The 19,514-nt window shown below is 33.8% G+C and overlaps 1 protein-coding gene and 1 pseudogene across 1 annotated transcript; both read left to right on the top strand.

Annotated features, from left to right (window-relative positions):
- Positions 1-14,001: 14,001 nt before the first annotated feature.
- On the top strand, positions 14,002-14,138 carry LOC129284664 (U4 spliceosomal RNA; annotated as a pseudogene).
- Positions 14,139-14,306: 168 nt separating this feature from the next.
- Positions 14,307-18,452, top strand: LOC129321497 (uncharacterized). The gene is made up of 4 exons (XM_054967271.1): positions 14,307-15,946; positions 17,047-17,193; positions 17,495-17,611; positions 17,686-18,452. The coding sequence occupies exons 1-4, from the start codon at positions 14,441-14,443 to the stop codon at positions 18,283-18,285; spliced, it is 2,370 nt and encodes a 789-aa protein (XP_054823246.1). The 5' UTR covers positions 14,307-14,440; the 3' UTR covers positions 18,286-18,452.
- Positions 18,453-19,514: the final 1,062 nt, after the last annotated feature.

The raw sequence follows: 19,514 nt of genomic DNA on the forward strand, positions 1-19,514 counted from the left end.
ATTAAGGGTTTAAGATTAATCCTAATATTAAGTAAGTTAGTTTAAGCTAATAAAATTATTAATCAATGTCCATTAAACTTAATGGGAGTTAAATAAGCTAACATAAATGAGTTTTAGGGTTAATATGCTTAATCATGCTTGTTGAAAGTATTAGGTCTTAATCTTGATTAAGGGTCAATAAATAACAACTAGTAATTAATGATATTTATTAACCGCAATTTGTAGAGTTATTACTTGGAGCTTGTCAAGTTATGGGAAAGCTCTTTTAGAAATCTAAATTTACACTCTTAGGGTGATAAATCAAAGAGTTTAGGTAACCGAGCATTTAATTTTTACATATGATTGTACTTGTTTGATTAATTTTATATTGTTATAAATGGCATAGTGATGTTGGGAATTATGAGCTAGTATGTATGCCTTGTTAATTGATATATGAGTAATGACAATAGACTCTTGGCAATGTAGTTATGTTTGATAGTTGTATGAGTTACATGATTTCATAATTACAGAGTTGATGAATAGAAGTGATTTTTAACTAATTTTATACTTAGAGATTATAACTTTTATGATTGGGCATGAAGATTGATATAGTGATGTGAATGTAAGTTCTTAAGTTATATGGATGAGTATGTCATGTGTATATGATTACTTGAGTTGTTGAGAAGCATGAATATGTTGGCACATATTTGATGAACATGCGCGATTATGATAGGCAGGAGTTCACCTTAAAGTAGTAGAGGGTGTTGTTAGAAAAATCTATGTAGTGTGGCCTCAATTGTGTTTACATATAGTGGCTGGCAAATTTATCTTGCACAGGTACTTATCATTAACTTTTGGGAATGGCATGAGTCGGGCATACTACTTAGCATCACCAATCACTAAGGGGACAATATGCGTTGGACAATTATGACACCCTAAAATTAAAGTAAGGGAAATCTATGTTTTAAGAGTGAGAGCGAGAACCTTTAGTTAGGTAACCCCCCACAATTAAAGAGTGGAGCTAACCTAATCACACGAGTTAGACCTATATAAATTAGTAGCTCATAAATTCAATCAGATAATATAAAGAGTGGTATAAGATGGTTTCATTTTATCATGCGAATTATAGCATGATAATGGATTATGAATATGTGTAGTTTACCTTGTGTGATATTTAAGTTTGATTAATATGAATATGCCCTTTTATATGTTCTAATTGAATTGTTTAGTTATTGAAATTGAGAAATTTCACTTTTTTATTCATATCTTTCTAGGAGACGACAAAACGAAGGGCAAAGGGGAACTCTCTAAGGCCAAGCACTTGAGATTTGAGTGGTAATATGTGTAGTTGCCTTTATGTTATAATAGATTTCATATTTTGCTAACTTAGTATCTGTATGTTTGGATGGTGCATCATTTGCTTGTTAGCCCTCTCATAGACGTGGGCATTTTGATTGCTTGGCCTTATGTTTTTGGGAAATGCCAACCATGCAAATGTGTTTTATGATTGTTGATAATTACTTCTAGCCTAATCATGATATAGTGATGTGATATGATTTGTGCATGAGTGAGTTTTATGCATGTGGTATGTGATTGTTAATGGTTGGTGGAGGGAAGACACTTGGGGTGCCTTTATAGTAAATATAATTTTTGTCTTGATACCAAGTGTTCGAAGATCCTCAATTTATACCGAATTGAGTTGGAACCTAGGCTAGTAGATAGATCTTTTAACTATCTATGTGTGGATACTTAAATTACTTTAATTGGAGGTCTGGGTAATTAACTAGGTACATATGAAGTTAGAATTTAATTTTGCATAATTCTATGCTATTATGACTTGTTGGGATTCACTCGTTAGCCATGATGGATGAAATAATAAAGTGTCAATCGTGGCGGATGTGAAGTTTGGCTAGGTGGATATGTTGTGCTAGGCTGGCCATGGTGAATGGACATGCTAACTATAGTGAGTGGCCTCAATGCCATAGGTCACACAGCAGATAGCTCCTTAGTCATGGCAAACACGCACAATTTGTTGTATTGTCTATTTTGCCCCTATTGGAAGCTGTTTTAAATGCTCGATCTATATTTATGTTTTTCGCAATCTTTTCTAATATGATTTTATGTGTATTCAAGCATTATACTTTATTTTCAAATAATTACTGGATCCCAATGTTCTTAATGTGTTTTTTTAAAGATGTTTATGAAAACATACCTTAACCAATGTTGATCTTTAATTTTAAAGATTGATTTAATTAACTGGGTTTATTAATGGTTAATGACAAATGTCATTACAACATTGGCGGACTGGTTTGTCTGTTTTTTTTTTTTTTTTTGCTTTGTGTTTTTGTTGTTTGGTTTAGGTTGTATTATAGGTTTATTGCTTTGTTTACTTTCTTCAGGTTATATGTTAGGTTTGCTTTATTTTTTCTCATTGAGTGTAATTTCTCTTTTAGTGGTTAATAAAATGTCTGATCTTTGCGGGAAAAAAGAAAAAGAAAAAGTGAAGATATACATATAAGACAGTTTAATTTTATTTAATTTTTATTTTTTTAAAGCAATACTCGTTTTGTTCGCTTGTAAAATCCTACTCATGAGTTAAATTGAAAGTATAGATTTATCTCTTCGTTAAAATAAAGGTAAGCCTGATTTATAACACATTAGAGAGCTACCTGATTGGCCTTGACAAACAGCGGATACCATCATTATATAGTTCAAAAAAAAAAAAAAGACGTTTACTTCATTGTTAAAGTTGGACAAAAAAACAAAAATTGTTGTATGGTGTCAAAGACAGGATAAACATTTTTTTAATATAAGAGCACGGATTAAAAATCATTATAAAAAGATAATCGATTAGGTCATGTCATAATACATAGGATAAACATTTCTGGATGCAGGATAAACAGTTGAAGGGACCTAATTAGAATAAATCATGCAAATATTTTTCGACACATGATAAACATTTAGATAATATTAAATATAAATTAATTATGATATTATTGATGATTGAGATAGAAAAGGCAAGAAATTAAATATACATTCATTATAAAAATAAAATTATTAAAAATAATGACATGTAAGATTTTTTATTTATTGAACTGGTGTAATTTTATTAGGTGAATCATAATGATAAACTGTACCAAATTTATTTAGAATTTCTCTTAAAACACACTCATAGGAAACATTTTCCTAAAAATAATGAAGAGTATATACTCCTTTTAGTACTATTTATATATCATTTTAACATGTTTTATTAAAACTAAAGAAAATTTTAAATCTCATCAACTTTGTCTAAAATTTAACAAGTTTTTACCTTTATTCTTAATAAATATTTTTAAATCTCATAATTAATATTTTTATTTAAAGTATTTAATAATAATAAAAATGTAAAAATGGGCATAAAAATTATCAAATGTCCTATAAATAAGATTAAATTTTTTTTTTCTCCTTTTGCTTTATAAACAGAGTAAAAGGAGTATATGGTTTTAAGGAGCTGGGTCGACCATTAATTCCTCTTTGTTGGTCTCTTGCCCCCTCCTTCCTGAATGTTTATATATGACGAAACATGAAATCGCACACAATTAATTCAAATTAATATAAGGTGTCCACACATGAATGGAATTGGACATGTCTCTGAAGCCCCTCTCACCTTTTCCTTTTAATTTATTCTGTCTGAAAATGTTTGCCTATAAATTAAAAACTAAATTATTCTCCTACAGCTAGCTAACTGAATACAAGCATTTAAAAATTAAAACACATTTATTTTTTATTTTTTGAGAAAAAATTAAGTTTGCCAAAAAAAAAGAAAAAAAATTAAGTGAGTTTTTTTTTGACCAAAATTTTAAGTGAGTTGAGTATCCTAAAATTTCTAGAGTACAACATGCTTTATGGCTTAAAGAATATTTATAGAGTTACATCTATATACACTACTCATCAATTTAACTTTCTCGCGTCAAGTATATGGAATTTAGACCAACATTCCTTTGAAACGGATGCGAGATATCAGCTCCTTATCAGCAAAACTAGCATTTATTAGCCAAGCACATTCACTTTATGATGGATTTTTATCCAACATATATATAACCGTCTAGCGTGATGCGATGGGATTTTTTTTTTTTTTTTTGGGCGTCGGACGAGGCAAGCACTAGGCAACGGACTTTGTTCTTTCGTTCTTCTCAGTCTTGAGATTTATACTCGATTTAGGGTACGTTTGGTTTTCATTCATTTAATATTTAAATTTTTAAATATTAAAAGTTATTTGAGTAATTTTTTAAGGAGTAAAATGACTTTTTAAAAGTGAGTTAAAATGAGTTTGAAATGCGAATTTTGAAATTTTATTTTTGGGTGAATTTCAAAAGTCCATTTTAAATGTTAAATGAGTTAGGAGCAATTATGAGAAAAATAATTAAGTACCTAATTTTATGGATAACCATGATTCCCTTTGATCCATATAACTTCATGCACTAATAAAGAAAATATGATTAATATTAATAATGATAATGACAAATATATACTTTCATCATTAATTCCAAATATAATTTCAAGCATGATTTTTGATAGAGAAATAAATAGAGTTTGAGACTTCATTAGAGATTAAATTATATATTATAGATTGAATCATTAATTAAGTATTTTTTTCAATATTAAATTATATATTTTTTATTCTTATTATTTAACATCTTAAATTTCATATTATTTTATTTTTTTGACATTTTTTAAACATTTTTAATATATTATACGTGTATAACAAAAAATTATAAATTATCATAAATTAATATTTTTTTTAGTCATTGCATATTCAGAAGTACATTTTAAAAGTATAACTTTTCATTAATTCAAATAATTTTTTATTTTATCAAATTGACTTTTAAAAAAAATATATTCAAACATAAATTTTATTATAATAACTGATTTTCACTCAATTTACTTTTATAAATAAATCTTTATTAAATTAATTTCTTACAAATTCAAAATTAAACACACACTTAATTGATTTCATTTTCATCGCACCCAATCATTCTGCTTGACTGCTGCCTTTATTTACGATATCTCTAAAAAGCGAAATTAGGAAAGCATATGATATGTATAAATCGTTGTCAATAGGGTACTACATGGATGTTCTATCTATGTTGTATAATCATCTTCCCTTTCTATTGATAAGATAAACGTGTCAAAATTACCAGCTCATGCGACTCAAAAAATATTGCTTTTTTATATAAATTTTATAATACATATCGACATAATGATAATGATTATCTCATTAGTTTCTTGTCAGTAATTTGTTTTATGTGGTGCATATGGCATGAGATTTTAAAAATCAGTGGTAAGGTCACAACGGCAATAGTGTGATTATCTTATAAACTTCATATTTTATGAATTTGCCTAAAAAAAATCTGATATATGAATTTGGTAAAAAAAAAATCAATATTTGGAATCCTTAATACTAGCATTTATCTATTAAGGTCAGACCAATTTCTGCTTACCTTTTCGATATAAAATTCGAATTTCATGGGATATCAGTTTAAAAATTATGTTGATCCATGTTAAACTGACAATGGAATTTGATGAAATGTTAAATTAAAATATCTTAGATGCTTTGTTCCCGTTACAGAAATGTGAAATGTCTTTTATATATATATATATATATATATATTTGTCGTACCAATATAAAAAAAAACGAGTGTGTGAGAGCATTATATATCGTATCTCGCTTGGCCTCCAACAGTCGACAACATCGAGCCTTGGGCTTCCATAATGCACAGAACATTACAGCTGAGCCGAGCAAGAAAAGTGTTAGGAAACAGTTTTGTTTCCAAAAAGAAAAAAGGGGGAAAAAAAAATACACACACTCACATTTAATCTTATATATTTAAAATATTTTTTTAATAAATTAAGATATATACTTTTTAGAAATTGCTTATTTTATAACAATACTTGTTATTAATATCAGTAATATATTAAAATTTACATATTTTGATTTGATTAGTTAAAGTTATATTATATATATAAAGTTAAGTATCTTTAAAAAAAAAATTTGATTCCCATAATAAAAGGAATGAACATTTATAAATTATAAGATCAAAGCATCCAACAAAAATTGGATGTTGCCAAGCGTATAGTCGGGAAGCTGAATTCGTCATCCAAACATGTCCTAAAACGCATCCCATTGATGTTCTTTAAAAATATTTAGCATTCAAGATTGGTTGTCAATTTTATCTCTTCCTCGTCCTGTCAACCAAAAGTTAACACCGTGTCTTTGAAAATTCATTCCTCTCAGATTATAATCACAAAACCTTAAGGTGATATCTCTAACCACACTCAGAAGAAAAGAAGGTAGTGCCGTAAAAATTCTTCAAGAATTCTCTCGACCATGCCAAACATTACTTGCCCCCTTTCTTTAAGTTAAAAAAAATTTGGAACGCATGCCCGGGGTTTTTCAGCTAAATTCCAGTTCTGGTTTGTGGATGACGGAAACGCGAAGTGACTCTAGAGCATTCATATTTCCCGTTGGTCGCATTCACATGAGGGCAAAGAATTGAAAACACAAGGCAATATTCAATAGAGGAGGATACAAAGCTCCGAGGGAGGACGGGCACCCTGCAATCTTCTTTCATTCGAACTTGGATTTACTTGGGAAAAGTGTGTCAAGACTAATAGCAAAAATATGGGAATAGCCGAACACAATAGCTGAATTAAATAAAACTTTGTCAGTCTTAATTCCGAAAGTAGGCAAGCCAGAAGGGGTGAATCAACTCAGGCCAATCTCATTATGCAATGTTGCAATGTATCTCCAAAATGATTGTGTCAGGACTTAAACCTATTATGAGAAGGGTTGTTTCTCCATATCACACTAGTTTTGTACCAGGCAGGTGGATATAGGAAAATATCATTGTTGCTAAAGAGCTCGCTCATATTATGAGTAAAATGACAGGGAAACATGGGGTTATGTCAATCAAGATCAATTTAGAGAAAGCATATAACAGAATGAATTGAAAATTTTTTATCAAGGTTCTCAAGGAAATCGGATTACCTAATATGTTATGTGCTTTGATTGAGGCTTGTATTTCAACACTTTCATTCCAAATTATGTGGAATGGATCTTAATCTAAAAGCTTTTTTCCTTCTCGAGGGGTTTGACAAGGCAATCCACTATCATCCATTTTACCAGGAATGGAGAAATTAACTCACATCATTATAGATGCTGTGAAGGATGGGAAATGGAAACCGGTGAGATTAGGTAAGAACAAAGTATGAATTTCGCATTTATTATTTACTGACGATCTACTTTTATATTGTGGAGCTGAAAAAGATCAATTAGCAATCATATTGAACTGCTTACAACTCTTTGGAGAGATATCTGGGCAAAAGGTAAATCCTAGCAAAACCATGATATGCTTCTCAAAAAATGTGAGTATAGACAGACAAAACAAGCTGATACAATAGTGTGGGTTTAAAAAGGATGAAGAATTGGGAAGGCACCTAAGGGCTTTCATTGTAAGAGGAACAAATTCAAATATTTCAATTCTTATTGGACAAAATGCAAAAGAGATTAAGTGGATGGAAACACAAGAATTTATCTTTAGTGGGGAGAGTCACATTAGTTCAATTAGCAACACGGTAGATACCAATTTTCCAAATGCAACATGACATTTTGCCAAACATTGTCTACAAACAAATTGAAAAATGCTGAGGGATTTCTTATGGGGTGATGGTGAAGGCAAGAGGAAAATGCACCCTTTAGGATGGAAGAAGCTATGTCTACTAAAGAGACAAGGTGGCTTTGGACTCCAACACTTGATGGCAATGAATGAGGTATTAATTGGGAATATAAGGTGGGAGATTATTTCTCAACTAGAGAAACTAATGTCAAAGGTTTTAATTACTAACACACTCACAAGCACATGTACAGTAAAGCAAGGAGACTCGATAGTATAGAAAAAATTAAGAGAGATATGACCAAAGCTGGTTCAAAACATTAGATGGGAAGTGAATAATGGACTGAAGGTGAAGTTTTGGAAGGACAAGTGACTGGATAATGAGGAGCCACTAATGAATCAGACTATAAGAACCATCCTTGTTATAAATATAGAAGAAAAAGTTATACATCTTGCAGGTGAAGAAGGAGAATGGAAAGTGGAGGAGTCATATAATTGGTTACTCGGGAATATTGTCTCAAAGATTCAAGCTATGGTGTTGCCCAAAGAGGAAAGATGGTGAAGATAAAATTATGTGGTTAAGAAAAAGGAAGAAGAATTATTTCGTCTTAAAAGTGTATAAAAAGCTGAATAAGGTGTATATAGCAGAGGTGGACGAGGTTTTGTAGAAAATATGGGGATGGCAAGACCCAAGAAGAATACATGTATATTTATAGTTCTTAATAAATGATTGTTTATTGACTTATATGCACAGGGTGAAAAATCTTAGGACATCTCCTATTTGTGTGCAATGTGAAGCTAGAAAAGAAAACACTCTTCATGCCATCAGAGACTGTGTGCAACCTAAACAAGTGTAGCATGGACTAAAAGGTGCAAAAAGCTAAGAAATTTCTTCTCCCTACCTTTACGTGACTGGGTGTTGATAAACTTGCTAAAAAGAACAAAAAGTAGATGAAGGATGGAACCTACTTTTTGAAATAATAGCATAATAGCTCTGAACTTAGATAAATTCACAACTATTCGAGAATGGATTCTGCTTGTAGCTAAACCTGAATCAATGATCAAAAAGTTCGCAAGGGAAGTGCAAGAGGTACGGAAGAAAAATAATACGAGTTTTAATGCTATTGTTGCTAACATGAAGTGGAAAAACCACAAGAGGGATGGATAAAATTAAATATTGATGTGGATGTAAAAGAAAGTAAAAGGGAAGCTAGTTGTGGTGGTTTATTTAGAAACAAGGATGGGAGATGGCTATAGGATTCACAAGTAAAGTGGGAAGGTGCTAGGCAGAAAAGGCTAAAATATGGGGAATATTAACAGGTGTCATACTTCTAAATAAAATAGAAGGGTATGTTGTCATTATTGAATTAGACTCATGGACAACTATTCCAAAAATGGCGAAGCTGATGCTTTACAAAGAGGAAGATCAATTCACAAAGCACATAAATCATATTATTGGGAACAAATGAAAAGTGAAGGTAGTCCATGTAATACCCGTCAAAATAAAGACAATGATTAACTAAAAGCATATTTAGACTTTATACAACTCTAACATTTAACATGAAATGAACACTAGACCAAGATTTTGCCCCAAGAAAATCCACTCATATTACCAAACAAAACAACTTGTCATAAAAGAGGAGGCTTCCTCTATGACGACCATACCTATTATGGGCAAATCTCATAAGACATAACAAATGTCATTTGTACAGACCAATAAATCATGACAAAGGGGTATCAAGATTTTAATAATTTACAACAAATAAATAGTATAGTTAGCCATGAATCACATGCATAGGAGTACAGAAGGAAGACCATATACTTAGGTCAAACCATCCTTGTCACCATGTATAGATAGCGAGCTAAGACTCTCACCTATAACAAGTTAGAATGAGGGGTGAGATACAAAATCTCAGTAACTGAAGAGTAATTCTAGTCTAAACAAGCATGCCATGATATAATATAATTTATTAAAAGGGTTGCATGTTATTAAAAATACTATATATGGAAAATAATTTCAAATTAAGATTCTCAACTTTTAATAAAAGTGTAACCATTTCAAACGAGTTTTTAGAAACTACCCAATCCATTATTCCTCAAATAACCATTACATATAATTAATGTCATATTTCATCCTTACCCAATGCTTCCCTTCTATAACCTCATGTGCTATAGTTTAAAAAGTGCCCTCATAACAAGCCTCTTTATGCAGTTCTTAGCTAAAGATATTTTGCATTTTAGAAGGAGATTATGGAGTTGTATCCACCTTCCATGATCTAGCCACTATAGTTTAATGAATACCTGCACTTATTTTCTCATTCCACTTTCAAGTCGAGAATAGTAAATAAAAAATAATAAGTCTTTTATGCCACCCCTTTTCCCTTTTAAATTTTAGGAATAGGTACTTTAGAGATTGCAATTACCACATAGTAATAATGATAATCGATAATTTCAATTCACAATAGTCACATCCCCATCCTATAACAATAATGATCTAGAAACACGATATACCATAAGCTATAATCAAAATTCATCATTAATCACAAAATGATAAAATCCATCGTCAATTATACAGCAAGGGGATAGGACACTTCTTAAACACATATATATATATATATATATGACAAATACTCTTCAGGATGTACAAAATCATTTATCAAAATATAATTCTCACATTCAACCCCAATAAAGTAAAACAAACCGCTTTTGTAGTCATTCTTTAAAGGATAAATATGCAAATTTAGTCATCAACTATTTTTTGAAGAGCACTAAATAGCCTATATTATTAGGTGTTGTAAAAAAAATCATCAACTATAAAAGCAGAGCATCTAGCACCTTCCATCGATTGTAATAAAATGGTTGTTTGTTAAACAATTGTTTAACTAAAAAAAAAAGAGCTGGCATACTACATGTGCATTATTCCTCTTCAAATTGACTTGCTCATTAACCTTCTCCTACCACAACCCCTACTCTCTCCCTCTCCTTGCTTCCTCACCATGCTCCCTCACTCTTATGCTGTCAATTGTCTCTCTAAATCCTAGGACATTACTTCTACCATTATCATTGCCACTTCTCTTTCTCAAATATTCTCTACCTATACCTTTATCGATTGCTTCCTCCAATCTCACTTGCCCAACCAATCTCACCACTTTTTCTCTATTGTCTTCCCCGTTGTGTGGTTGTTGGAATGGTCCCATTCTCTATTATCCAACCACAAGGATTTTGGTATCTTATCATATTTATGTCCCTCATTTAAGGGTAAAGTAAAGCTCTTCCATTATCTTTTAACAAATTAAGTTTGAAGCCTCAATCTCTCTCATAAGATGTTCACTAACCAGCCTTAACTCTTTGCATTTTAAAACCTCCTATGAGCACAGGATGAACAACTATATTGTTCTCTAAAAGGGTCACAGCTCGTAAAGTGAAATGATGGAAATGTGATTTACTTTCATCTTCTTAAGCTAGGGTTCATCTACCTTTTTCAATCCAAAAATAAAGCTTCATATTAACCTTTATTCAACTCAATACAACTCACATTTAACTTCCAATAGCACATGCAAAGCTTAGGGTTCAGATAAAACCCTTTAACAACTCACATCTATCTTATCCACTCTCAATCTCCATGAACAACATGATGAAGATGAAGATGAGAGAAAGAAGAAACTTACACAAGAGATTGGAGACCTAAACAAGCTCTTAATAGACCAAATTCTCAAGCCCTAGCACAATTAGAACTCCTTCTCTTAAGAGCTTAGTGTTCTCTTAAAGTAAACTTCTAATTTTTTGAGCTGATTCATGATTTGATTAAGTCAGGCTCGTGGCCATGCGCAGTAGCTTTTCATGCATAAGTTGCGGTATATGGCATAGTGAGCTCAGTCTCATTTGCCTCATGCCATTCGGTCCTGATCTGATCCAACTTCGACCCTAGTCTGACCTTAGAGCTATCTAATGATCTAAAACACTAATTAGCAACTTGAAACATAATTAACTCAATTAATCCATTAATTACTAATTTATCCTTAGTTAGCAACTAGATTTTAGATCAAAAAACTCATAATCTTACATGATAGAGGTTGATTTCAGCTCTCATTGATGGAGGAGGAAGAAGGAGAAGAAGAAGAAGATAGGGAGAGGGAGGAGAGAGATGCAAGAAATAATGTCACATGTATAGCCATGTAGACAGAGATTTGGTCAAACATAAGTTAATTAACATTCATTCATTGAAATTTAATGGGAGGCACTGGAAGCTCCATTTTTTAAAGTTCATGACTTATTTCGCACTATTTCATAATATATGATACTAGATGCTTTTCAAAAAATAGTTTACAGTTAAATTTATACTTTTATCCTTTTTTAAGTACAAACAACTTAATACACTAATTTGTATTCCTTAGAATTATTCTAAAATGCTAAAACAATATTTACTTCAAGTACCATTTTCCAAACTTTCAAAGTCATTTTCTAAATTCAAAGTATTCTAATGTCAACATCAATATATATATATATATATATACATAATTTAAAAACCATTTCTTTAAACCCACATTTATACCATTATCAAAAACTCATATGAATTAATTATCAACGGTTTCATACCAAAAGAAGAGGGATTATAATCAATAAAAACATTCACATATGTGAAAAATATTTATTGCATGAATGTATTATGACAAGAATTAAACTCTAATTTCCTTAACCCTTCAAGTTAGAAGGGCAACAAAACTAGCCAAGACCACTTCCACCCATGAACTATAAGTGCAACTCATCTACCACAAGTTCAAACCAACGCCTACAAGGCCTAATAACAATTAGATTGCTATAACTTAGCCCAAAAATAACTCAACATGAGAGCAATATCTCAGAGAGTTCATTAGCCTCTTATGAAGTGTCATAGACTCATAGTTCTACCAATACTTCATCAAACTTAATCAAGAAATTAATTCCCAACTCAATTCCACCATTCAAAACAATTTCCTTCCTTATCTCCAAATAAGCCCCTTATTAGTAGAAATCTCAAGTTCATAACAAAAATCAAATACATTTCAAATCCCATAAAATTTCAAATATAATAATTTTAATATTTCTACATTATTAGCTTCGGACTAGCAACTGAGGATCAAATAAAATGTGACTCTTACATGATATATTTTTTTTTCTAAAAATTCATAGAGGAGATTATCATACCATATTTCTACAATTCAATTAGATGCAAAATCTAGAAATATACTTTTTTTGTGACTGTAGAAGATGTTTTTTGTCCTAAGTTTCTAACCAAATAAATTTTCATGCCAAACAATTATCCAATCAGCCAAATCAAAAATTCCAAAGAAATTTGGGTTAAATATCCTACAAATCTAAAATTCAACATAACTTCCAGTCAAACCACAATTTCACATTCCAATCCAATAATCACATTCTTCAACAATCAATTTTTCAAAAACTTGAACTTCATCTTCCAACAACCTAGAGTTTGTCCAAACACCATAATATTCCTAAATCCACCGTCTAAAATTCCAAACAAGGTTAGGGAATGGTTAAACTTATCTCTTGGAGCCAAAAAACTTCCTCAATTAACATGAGATTTAGACCATTTTACTGTCAACCAATGAAACCCCAATAAAACTTAAAGTCCTACTAATGAGATTGAAGAGGAGGAGGAAAAACCAAATCCACATACTTCAAATCAACATTTGGAGACTCGTGCCTCATGGATTTTCAGCCAAAATCTTAGGAAACTCCGTGTCATAAGTAGCTCTTCATTTTCCCAAACAAAACCCTTATTTCTAGTATAATTTTTGGGATTTATTATTGTAGTTTCTGAGTTCATTTGCCTAGAGTCAAACCCTTCATAATTTCATCTATAGGCAAATGAACTTCGCATTTTGACAAGTCAATATTTGGCAAGCATTCACAAGTGGACTTGCATGTTTATTTCTTGTTTGCACATGGACAAACATCAAAGGGCAATTCCACCTATTTGTTGTTCCATCACGAGCATTTGACCTCTATTAAACTCATGTTTACAAGTGATCAAGATCAAAAGCTTCAAATCTTGCCAAAGTACCTTGATTATCTCGAATAAAACAACTAAACTCATGATGAACCAAAATTTAAGACATTGAGGTGTTGCAATCCACACTTTTAAGGAAGGCAACATGTGCACAAATTAGCAGGCAAAATGGGAATTTTTGAAATCTTATTCAGCTCATTTGTTACAAGAGCCACCTGATGGGCTGAAGAATTATTAGCCTAAGATGAGATTGGCTTGTTAAACCGGCGTGTTATAAACTTGTAATTTGCATGCTTGGGCTCTGCCCCGTCCTGTAAAGAAAAAACGAATAAAATAGGAAAAAAACTATTTTCATATTTCACCTTTGCGTTGGGGCAATGACGCAGCTGGTGATGTTCTAACCGAGGCGTGTCTATTGCTGGTTGAAATTATCCATCAGTTTCCTTAGCAATACCCCCCACAATACGCATCATTAAAAATTAAAAATACATTCGCATCTCGACCTTTCCACCTCCACAAAGCCAACGGAATCGTTCGCATCCCTTTCGAGCTTTCAGTGAGTGAAACGAGGCGCACTCAGGAGGCCCCACCTTCCAAACGAAGCTCTAGCGTGTCGCCACGTATCCAACCTCTTTCTTCCCCCACTTAAAAGGGCGCCATTTGCGTCTTCACTCGTTTGAAAAACTTCTCCAATCCATCTAAAGAGTTCTAAACCCCTCTGTTTCTTCTCTTCTCCACCATTTCCACCTTAAAACCCTAATTCCTCTGAACTCTGAACCTCCCACCTCATCCCTTCGCCATGCTCCCTCACTCTTATGCTGTCGATTCTCTCTCCAAATCCCAGGACATTGCTTCCGCCATTATTGCCGCCGCCTCTCCTTCTCAAATCTTCTCCACCTGCGCCTCCATCGATTGCTTCCTCCAGTCTCACTCGCCGGACCAATCTCGCCATTTTTTCTCTATCGCCTTCCCAACCCTAATCTGCAAGCTTTTCGGCTTCGACGACTCCAATTCCTGCCCTAGACCTCCCAATTCATCCAACGGTTGGATCGATACCGTCATTACTTCCAACGATTCCGATTTAGCCAATCGGATTTTCTCTCTTCTCGCCCCCGATGGCACTCTCCTCAATTCCATCTTCGCCGTTGATCACCTCTCCCTCGTTAAATACGTCTTCCCTTCCGAGCGGTTGCCAGAGTGGTCCCGTTTTCTGCTGTCCAGCCATAAGGATTCCGGCGTCTTATCGGACTTGTGTCCCTTATTCAGAGGGAAAGTAAAACAAGACTCCATCAAGGGTTCTTCCCATCAATTCCAGCTTAATGTGTTCGAGTATTACTTCTTGTGGTTTGCTTATTATCCGGTTTGTAAGGGAAATAGTGAGGTTTCGGATCATGTTTCGGTCAAGAGAGCTCGAAGGTTTAGGTTAGAGAATTGGACCTCGTCGATTCCGGGTTTTTCAAACCCTAAGCGCGGGGTAGAACAAAAAACGGAGTGTAATCTGTACTCACGGCTTCTCTTTGCTTATCTTCGTGCATTTGTGCCTACATATGATCTAAATGCGCACCAACCATATCGTAGTTCACTTCTTCATTATGCTTCGGGTTATGATGGTACAGTCATGTTGCGAGCAGAGTTTTTGATTGATACTTTCATACATTTTTGGCTGGTGGATAATGATTTTTCTCCCTTGCCTGTGAATGTGTGCAAGTCCTTTGGAGTATCATTTCCATTTCGTTCAGTCTTAGGGGAGACTCCTCCAACCCCTGGGTTGGGGGAGGTGGTTAAATTGTTTGTGAGGTACTTGAATTGCAGTACTTTTGCAGCCTTTGAAGGTCATGAGAGTGGTGAATATCGTGGGAGTCCTAGACAGAGGACTGTCGGTTCATTGGATACCATGAAGTCAAAGGATGTAACATCTAAGTTCCCTTCTGTGCATTCACTTGGATATTGGAACCCAAGGATACAGCGACCGCTATACCGGTTTTTATTGAGGACGTTTTTGTTTTGCCCAGTGGCAACTTCCATTAAGAATGTTTCTCAAGTGTTTCATGTTTGGATTAGTTACATGGAACCTTGGACAATAAACTCGGATGATTTTTCTGATCTAAACGCAATTACCACTGGACCTGCTACGAATGAAAGGAAGGAGAACTCTCTGTCTAGAACTGGAGTCTATACACCTCAGTGGCAGGATTATGTTCTATCAAACTACTTATACTACAGCTCCTTGGTTATGCATTTTATTGGATTTGCTCACAGGTTCCTTCACAGTGATGCGGAGATAATAGTCCAAATGGTCCTTAAGGTGTGCTTCTTTATTACACAATCACATTCTTTTTCTTTCCTTTTTTCTCATATTATTCCCAATCATTGGGAACCTGAGGTATTTGGTTTTTTTTTTTTTTTGGTCCCCCTTCCCCGTTTGCCAGGGTGAGATTTGATGTTCAAGGTTTTCAGATTTCTTATATGATCTACCCCAATGCATTTCATAGACTGCGTTCTGTCCTGCATGAGTCACAGTGTCAGCTGTCAAGTATTTCTCAAAATCTACTTCATTTATGAGTTATATCCTTGGATTTCTTCCGAAAGTTTTAGAAGTTACTATCTGAATGTTCTTCAATTCGTTTTAGAAAATTTCAAGACCAGTGTTGGCTTTAAAATGAAACCTTTGGCATGCTTCATTAACCCATGATTTTCTAAGCATGAAGATTACGGGGGAAAAGTGAGGAATGCCTTGAGTTTTTCAGTTGCATCTCAATTTGGGGATATTAATCTTCAGATCGTGATTTAATGGTGTTGAAATAAATATCTTTATTTATTTTCTTAAAAAAATTTTGTAACTTCCCCTCAACACTATCCGATTACAATCTAATGGTTAATATTTGTCAATTGAGTGGATCCAAAGCCCTACTGAGTGTGATGAATTCTTTTTTGTTTTGTTTTGTTTTGTTTCTTTTTGGGTTTTGCATTGGCGTGGCCGCATGGATTTAACATTAATAGGGGAAGCTAGTCTTGTGGGAGGGGAATCCATTCTACTAAGGACATTTGAATATTTGCTTCCTCTAACTCCAGTTTCAAGGTCATCACCCATCCTCCTCTTGGGCAGTGCTGTTCCTGTTGGAGCTGTTATTATATTTCTGGAAAACCAGCCTGTGGAATTTTAGTAAAAAGAAATTGTATCAAATTATGTTTGACACTTTATGATGTGTCCTTCTTTCTTTGTTTTTTTATTTTTTTTTGGGGGGTCTGATGGGATGTGCCATCAAGATCTTGCTATTATGTCTAAAGTTCTTGTCTTTGTGAAGCATAAGGCTTGATTCTCTCTTAAGTTATTATCATATTGAATATTTTTAGTTTTTTTTTTTCATTCTTGTATGAAAAAAATAATTTTTAATGTTTTATCAGATGTTAGACACCTTGACATCATCAAAAGAGCTTATTGACCTTTTAAAGAAAGTGGACACCCTTTTCCATTCCAGACCGGCAGGACCAAGCAAATCAATGCCGATTAACTTGTACAGATATATTCCCATTATATGCGAACAGCTGCAGGCAAGTTATTTCTTCTCTGGCTTAAGTTATTTAGTAGCATTTATCTTCCGCTTAAATGTTTATTATTTTGAGTACCTCCGATTGTGTTCTCCACTCTTTAGGTTTATTCTATGTTTGATATGGTTAACTATAATCTCTTCTTCCTTATATATTTTGGGGCATAAGTTAATGTAGTTTTGAATCTTGGCACAACTTGATCAGTTTTGAAATTGGTTCATTGTCAGTTTGGGTGTATTTGTAAATGCTTCTGTTATTAATAAGTAAGAGGCTTGAGCTTAACTTAGGTACTGGTTATTTCTAGGACTGGGAGGATGGCTTATGTGAGACTGATGCTGATGGCTCATTCTTGCATGAAAATTGGAACAAAGATTTGCGATTATTTGCTGATGGAGAGGATGGTGGACAACAGCTACTTCAGGTTCGTTGTTATCTTGTGCCCGTATAAGTTTATCTTTCTTACTCCAGTGATCATTTTGGTGTTTGCCATTGCAGTTGTTTATATTGCGTGCGGAAGCTGAGTTGCAGGCAATGTCTGGGGATAATCTTGTGCCCAGCCTCCAATGCATAGACTCATTAAAAGCAAAGCTGGGGTTCATATTTGATGGTCAAATTATCAAGTCATCTTCAACCGTACCAGAACCAAGGCAGCATCAACAATCTCATGATGAGATGTTCAAGCCAAGAGCTGGCAAACATGCATTTACCGATTTTAAGTACAGAGGTGACTGGATGAAACGTCCCATATCCAACGATGAGATTGCGTGGCTTGCAAAACTGCTTGTTCGGTTGTCTGCATGGTTGAATGATATTCTTGGACTGAATCAAGCAGAGAGCAGTCGAGTGGATTCTACATGGTCCTATGTGGAGGTAACAAGTGATGTCGCGCATGTATGGGGACCGTCAGAGGCCCTGAAAGTGTTTTTCTGTGCTGTTGGTTCTTGGTTTCTTTTCCTGGGGGCCGCCTCTCTTGGACTAATGAGAAAATACGGTCTAAGGATAAACCTAAGGATTTTGGCCTCGAAGAAGGTCATGATGGTTTTGATACTATACGCTACTTTTAGCGTCTTAAAGAAACTTGTTCGAGCGTTTTAAAACTGGTAGGGATAATGCATATGGAATATACAGAGGGTGTATAGAGAAGTGTAGAAAATTTGGAGAGAATGTTTTCCTTCAAGGATTTTGTGTATAATGTGTTCCTGCCTTTGTAATTTACAAGCTATGTCACCAATACGAAAATGTTTTCCAGCATTCTGCAATTAGATTTGCGATTTAGTGGCATGAAGTCTGGATTATTTTTACACCTGTCATTATAAACGCGCCATAGAACCAGTAAAATATCCAAAATTATTTTACTGGGTAAGTAATGGATAAAAAACTTCAATTGTTTTAATTTGATTAAAATATATCGAGCATCTAGACTTAAATATCGAAGTTTTTTTTTTTAGTAAGTTATCAATATTCTGGCCAAAAAAAGTTTTCGATAAATATATGACTAGTATAATTTTCAAGTTGTAGGTACCATTTTTGTAATTTTGTTCCTTCCTTGTATAAGGAAAATGTTAGTATTTACTTGCCCTGAGGATGAACGCGGATTGGTTGTTACTTGTTGGATAGGGACAAGGTCGGGCACCTCACCCCCCTGGCATGGTTGAAAATGGAGTTCTTACGATGGCGCAGTCTCGTAATTGTTATTCATTTGTTGCTTCGGAAAAATTACACGGCGGGGATAATGCCATTATTGAAGTTTTACTCTCCCAGTGCCCTGAAGCCTCCCTTCCAGATAATTCAGGCCGAATTACGGCTTATTGATGAGCCCAAGAACCACAGCTGAGTAGATGTGAAATTTTAGTACAGTAGAAATGTCAAAATTTCGTTGCTTGAAAGTATGACTCATTCATGAGGGTAAGATTCCCGCCATTTCTGCGCATTGTTGCTGATGTTGGTATAAAAATTATTGTTGGGATGGGAGGCCAAGGGTTGATCCAGTTGTTCTCGGAAGGTGGAAGCCGGGACAAATGTGGTCGTTAGCTGCTCTCTGCCCAAAACTCCCTAAACCATAATTTGCAGTACATCACGTTTTGAACTGATTAAACTAGTGTCGTGGGCGAACTCGTGAGTGTCAGCCGTGTTCTGCTCTTGGTATCGGAGATATTGTGATTCAGACTGAAATGAATAATCCTATTTGGTTCTTGAAAGCTGGAAGAAGATCTCAAATGGAGGAAGTTGGATAAATAAAAGGGTACAATGGGATATCAATCTGTTGATTTTGATTTTTAGTAAATAAATATCTTCTGGTTTTCAAAAGTTACGTGTTTAAATTA

This window comes from Prosopis cineraria, unplaced genomic scaffold (genome assembly GCF_029017545.1).
Source record: "Prosopis cineraria cultivar Desert tree isolate PC_DT_omini unplaced genomic scaffold, ASM2901754v1 PC10, whole genome shotgun sequence".
In the NCBI taxonomy this organism is placed as follows: domain Eukaryota; kingdom Viridiplantae; phylum Streptophyta; class Magnoliopsida; order Fabales; family Fabaceae; genus Prosopis; species Prosopis cineraria.

What these genes read in the sequence shown, in the direction of transcription:
- LOC129321497 (XM_054967271.1), top strand. Translation starts at nt 14,441, where the DNA reads ATGCTCCCTCACTCTTATGCTGTCGATTCTCTCTCCAAATCCCAGGAC. An exon ending in TAGTCCAAATGGTCCTTAAG is followed by an intron (nt 15,947 to 17,046) that starts GTGTGCTTCTTT and finishes ATGTTTTATCAG; the next exon opens with ATGTTAGACACCTTGACATC. An exon ending in TTATATGCGAACAGCTGCAG is followed by an intron (nt 17,194 to 17,494) that starts GCAAGTTATTTC and finishes GGTTATTTCTAG; the next exon opens with GACTGGGAGGATGGCTTATG.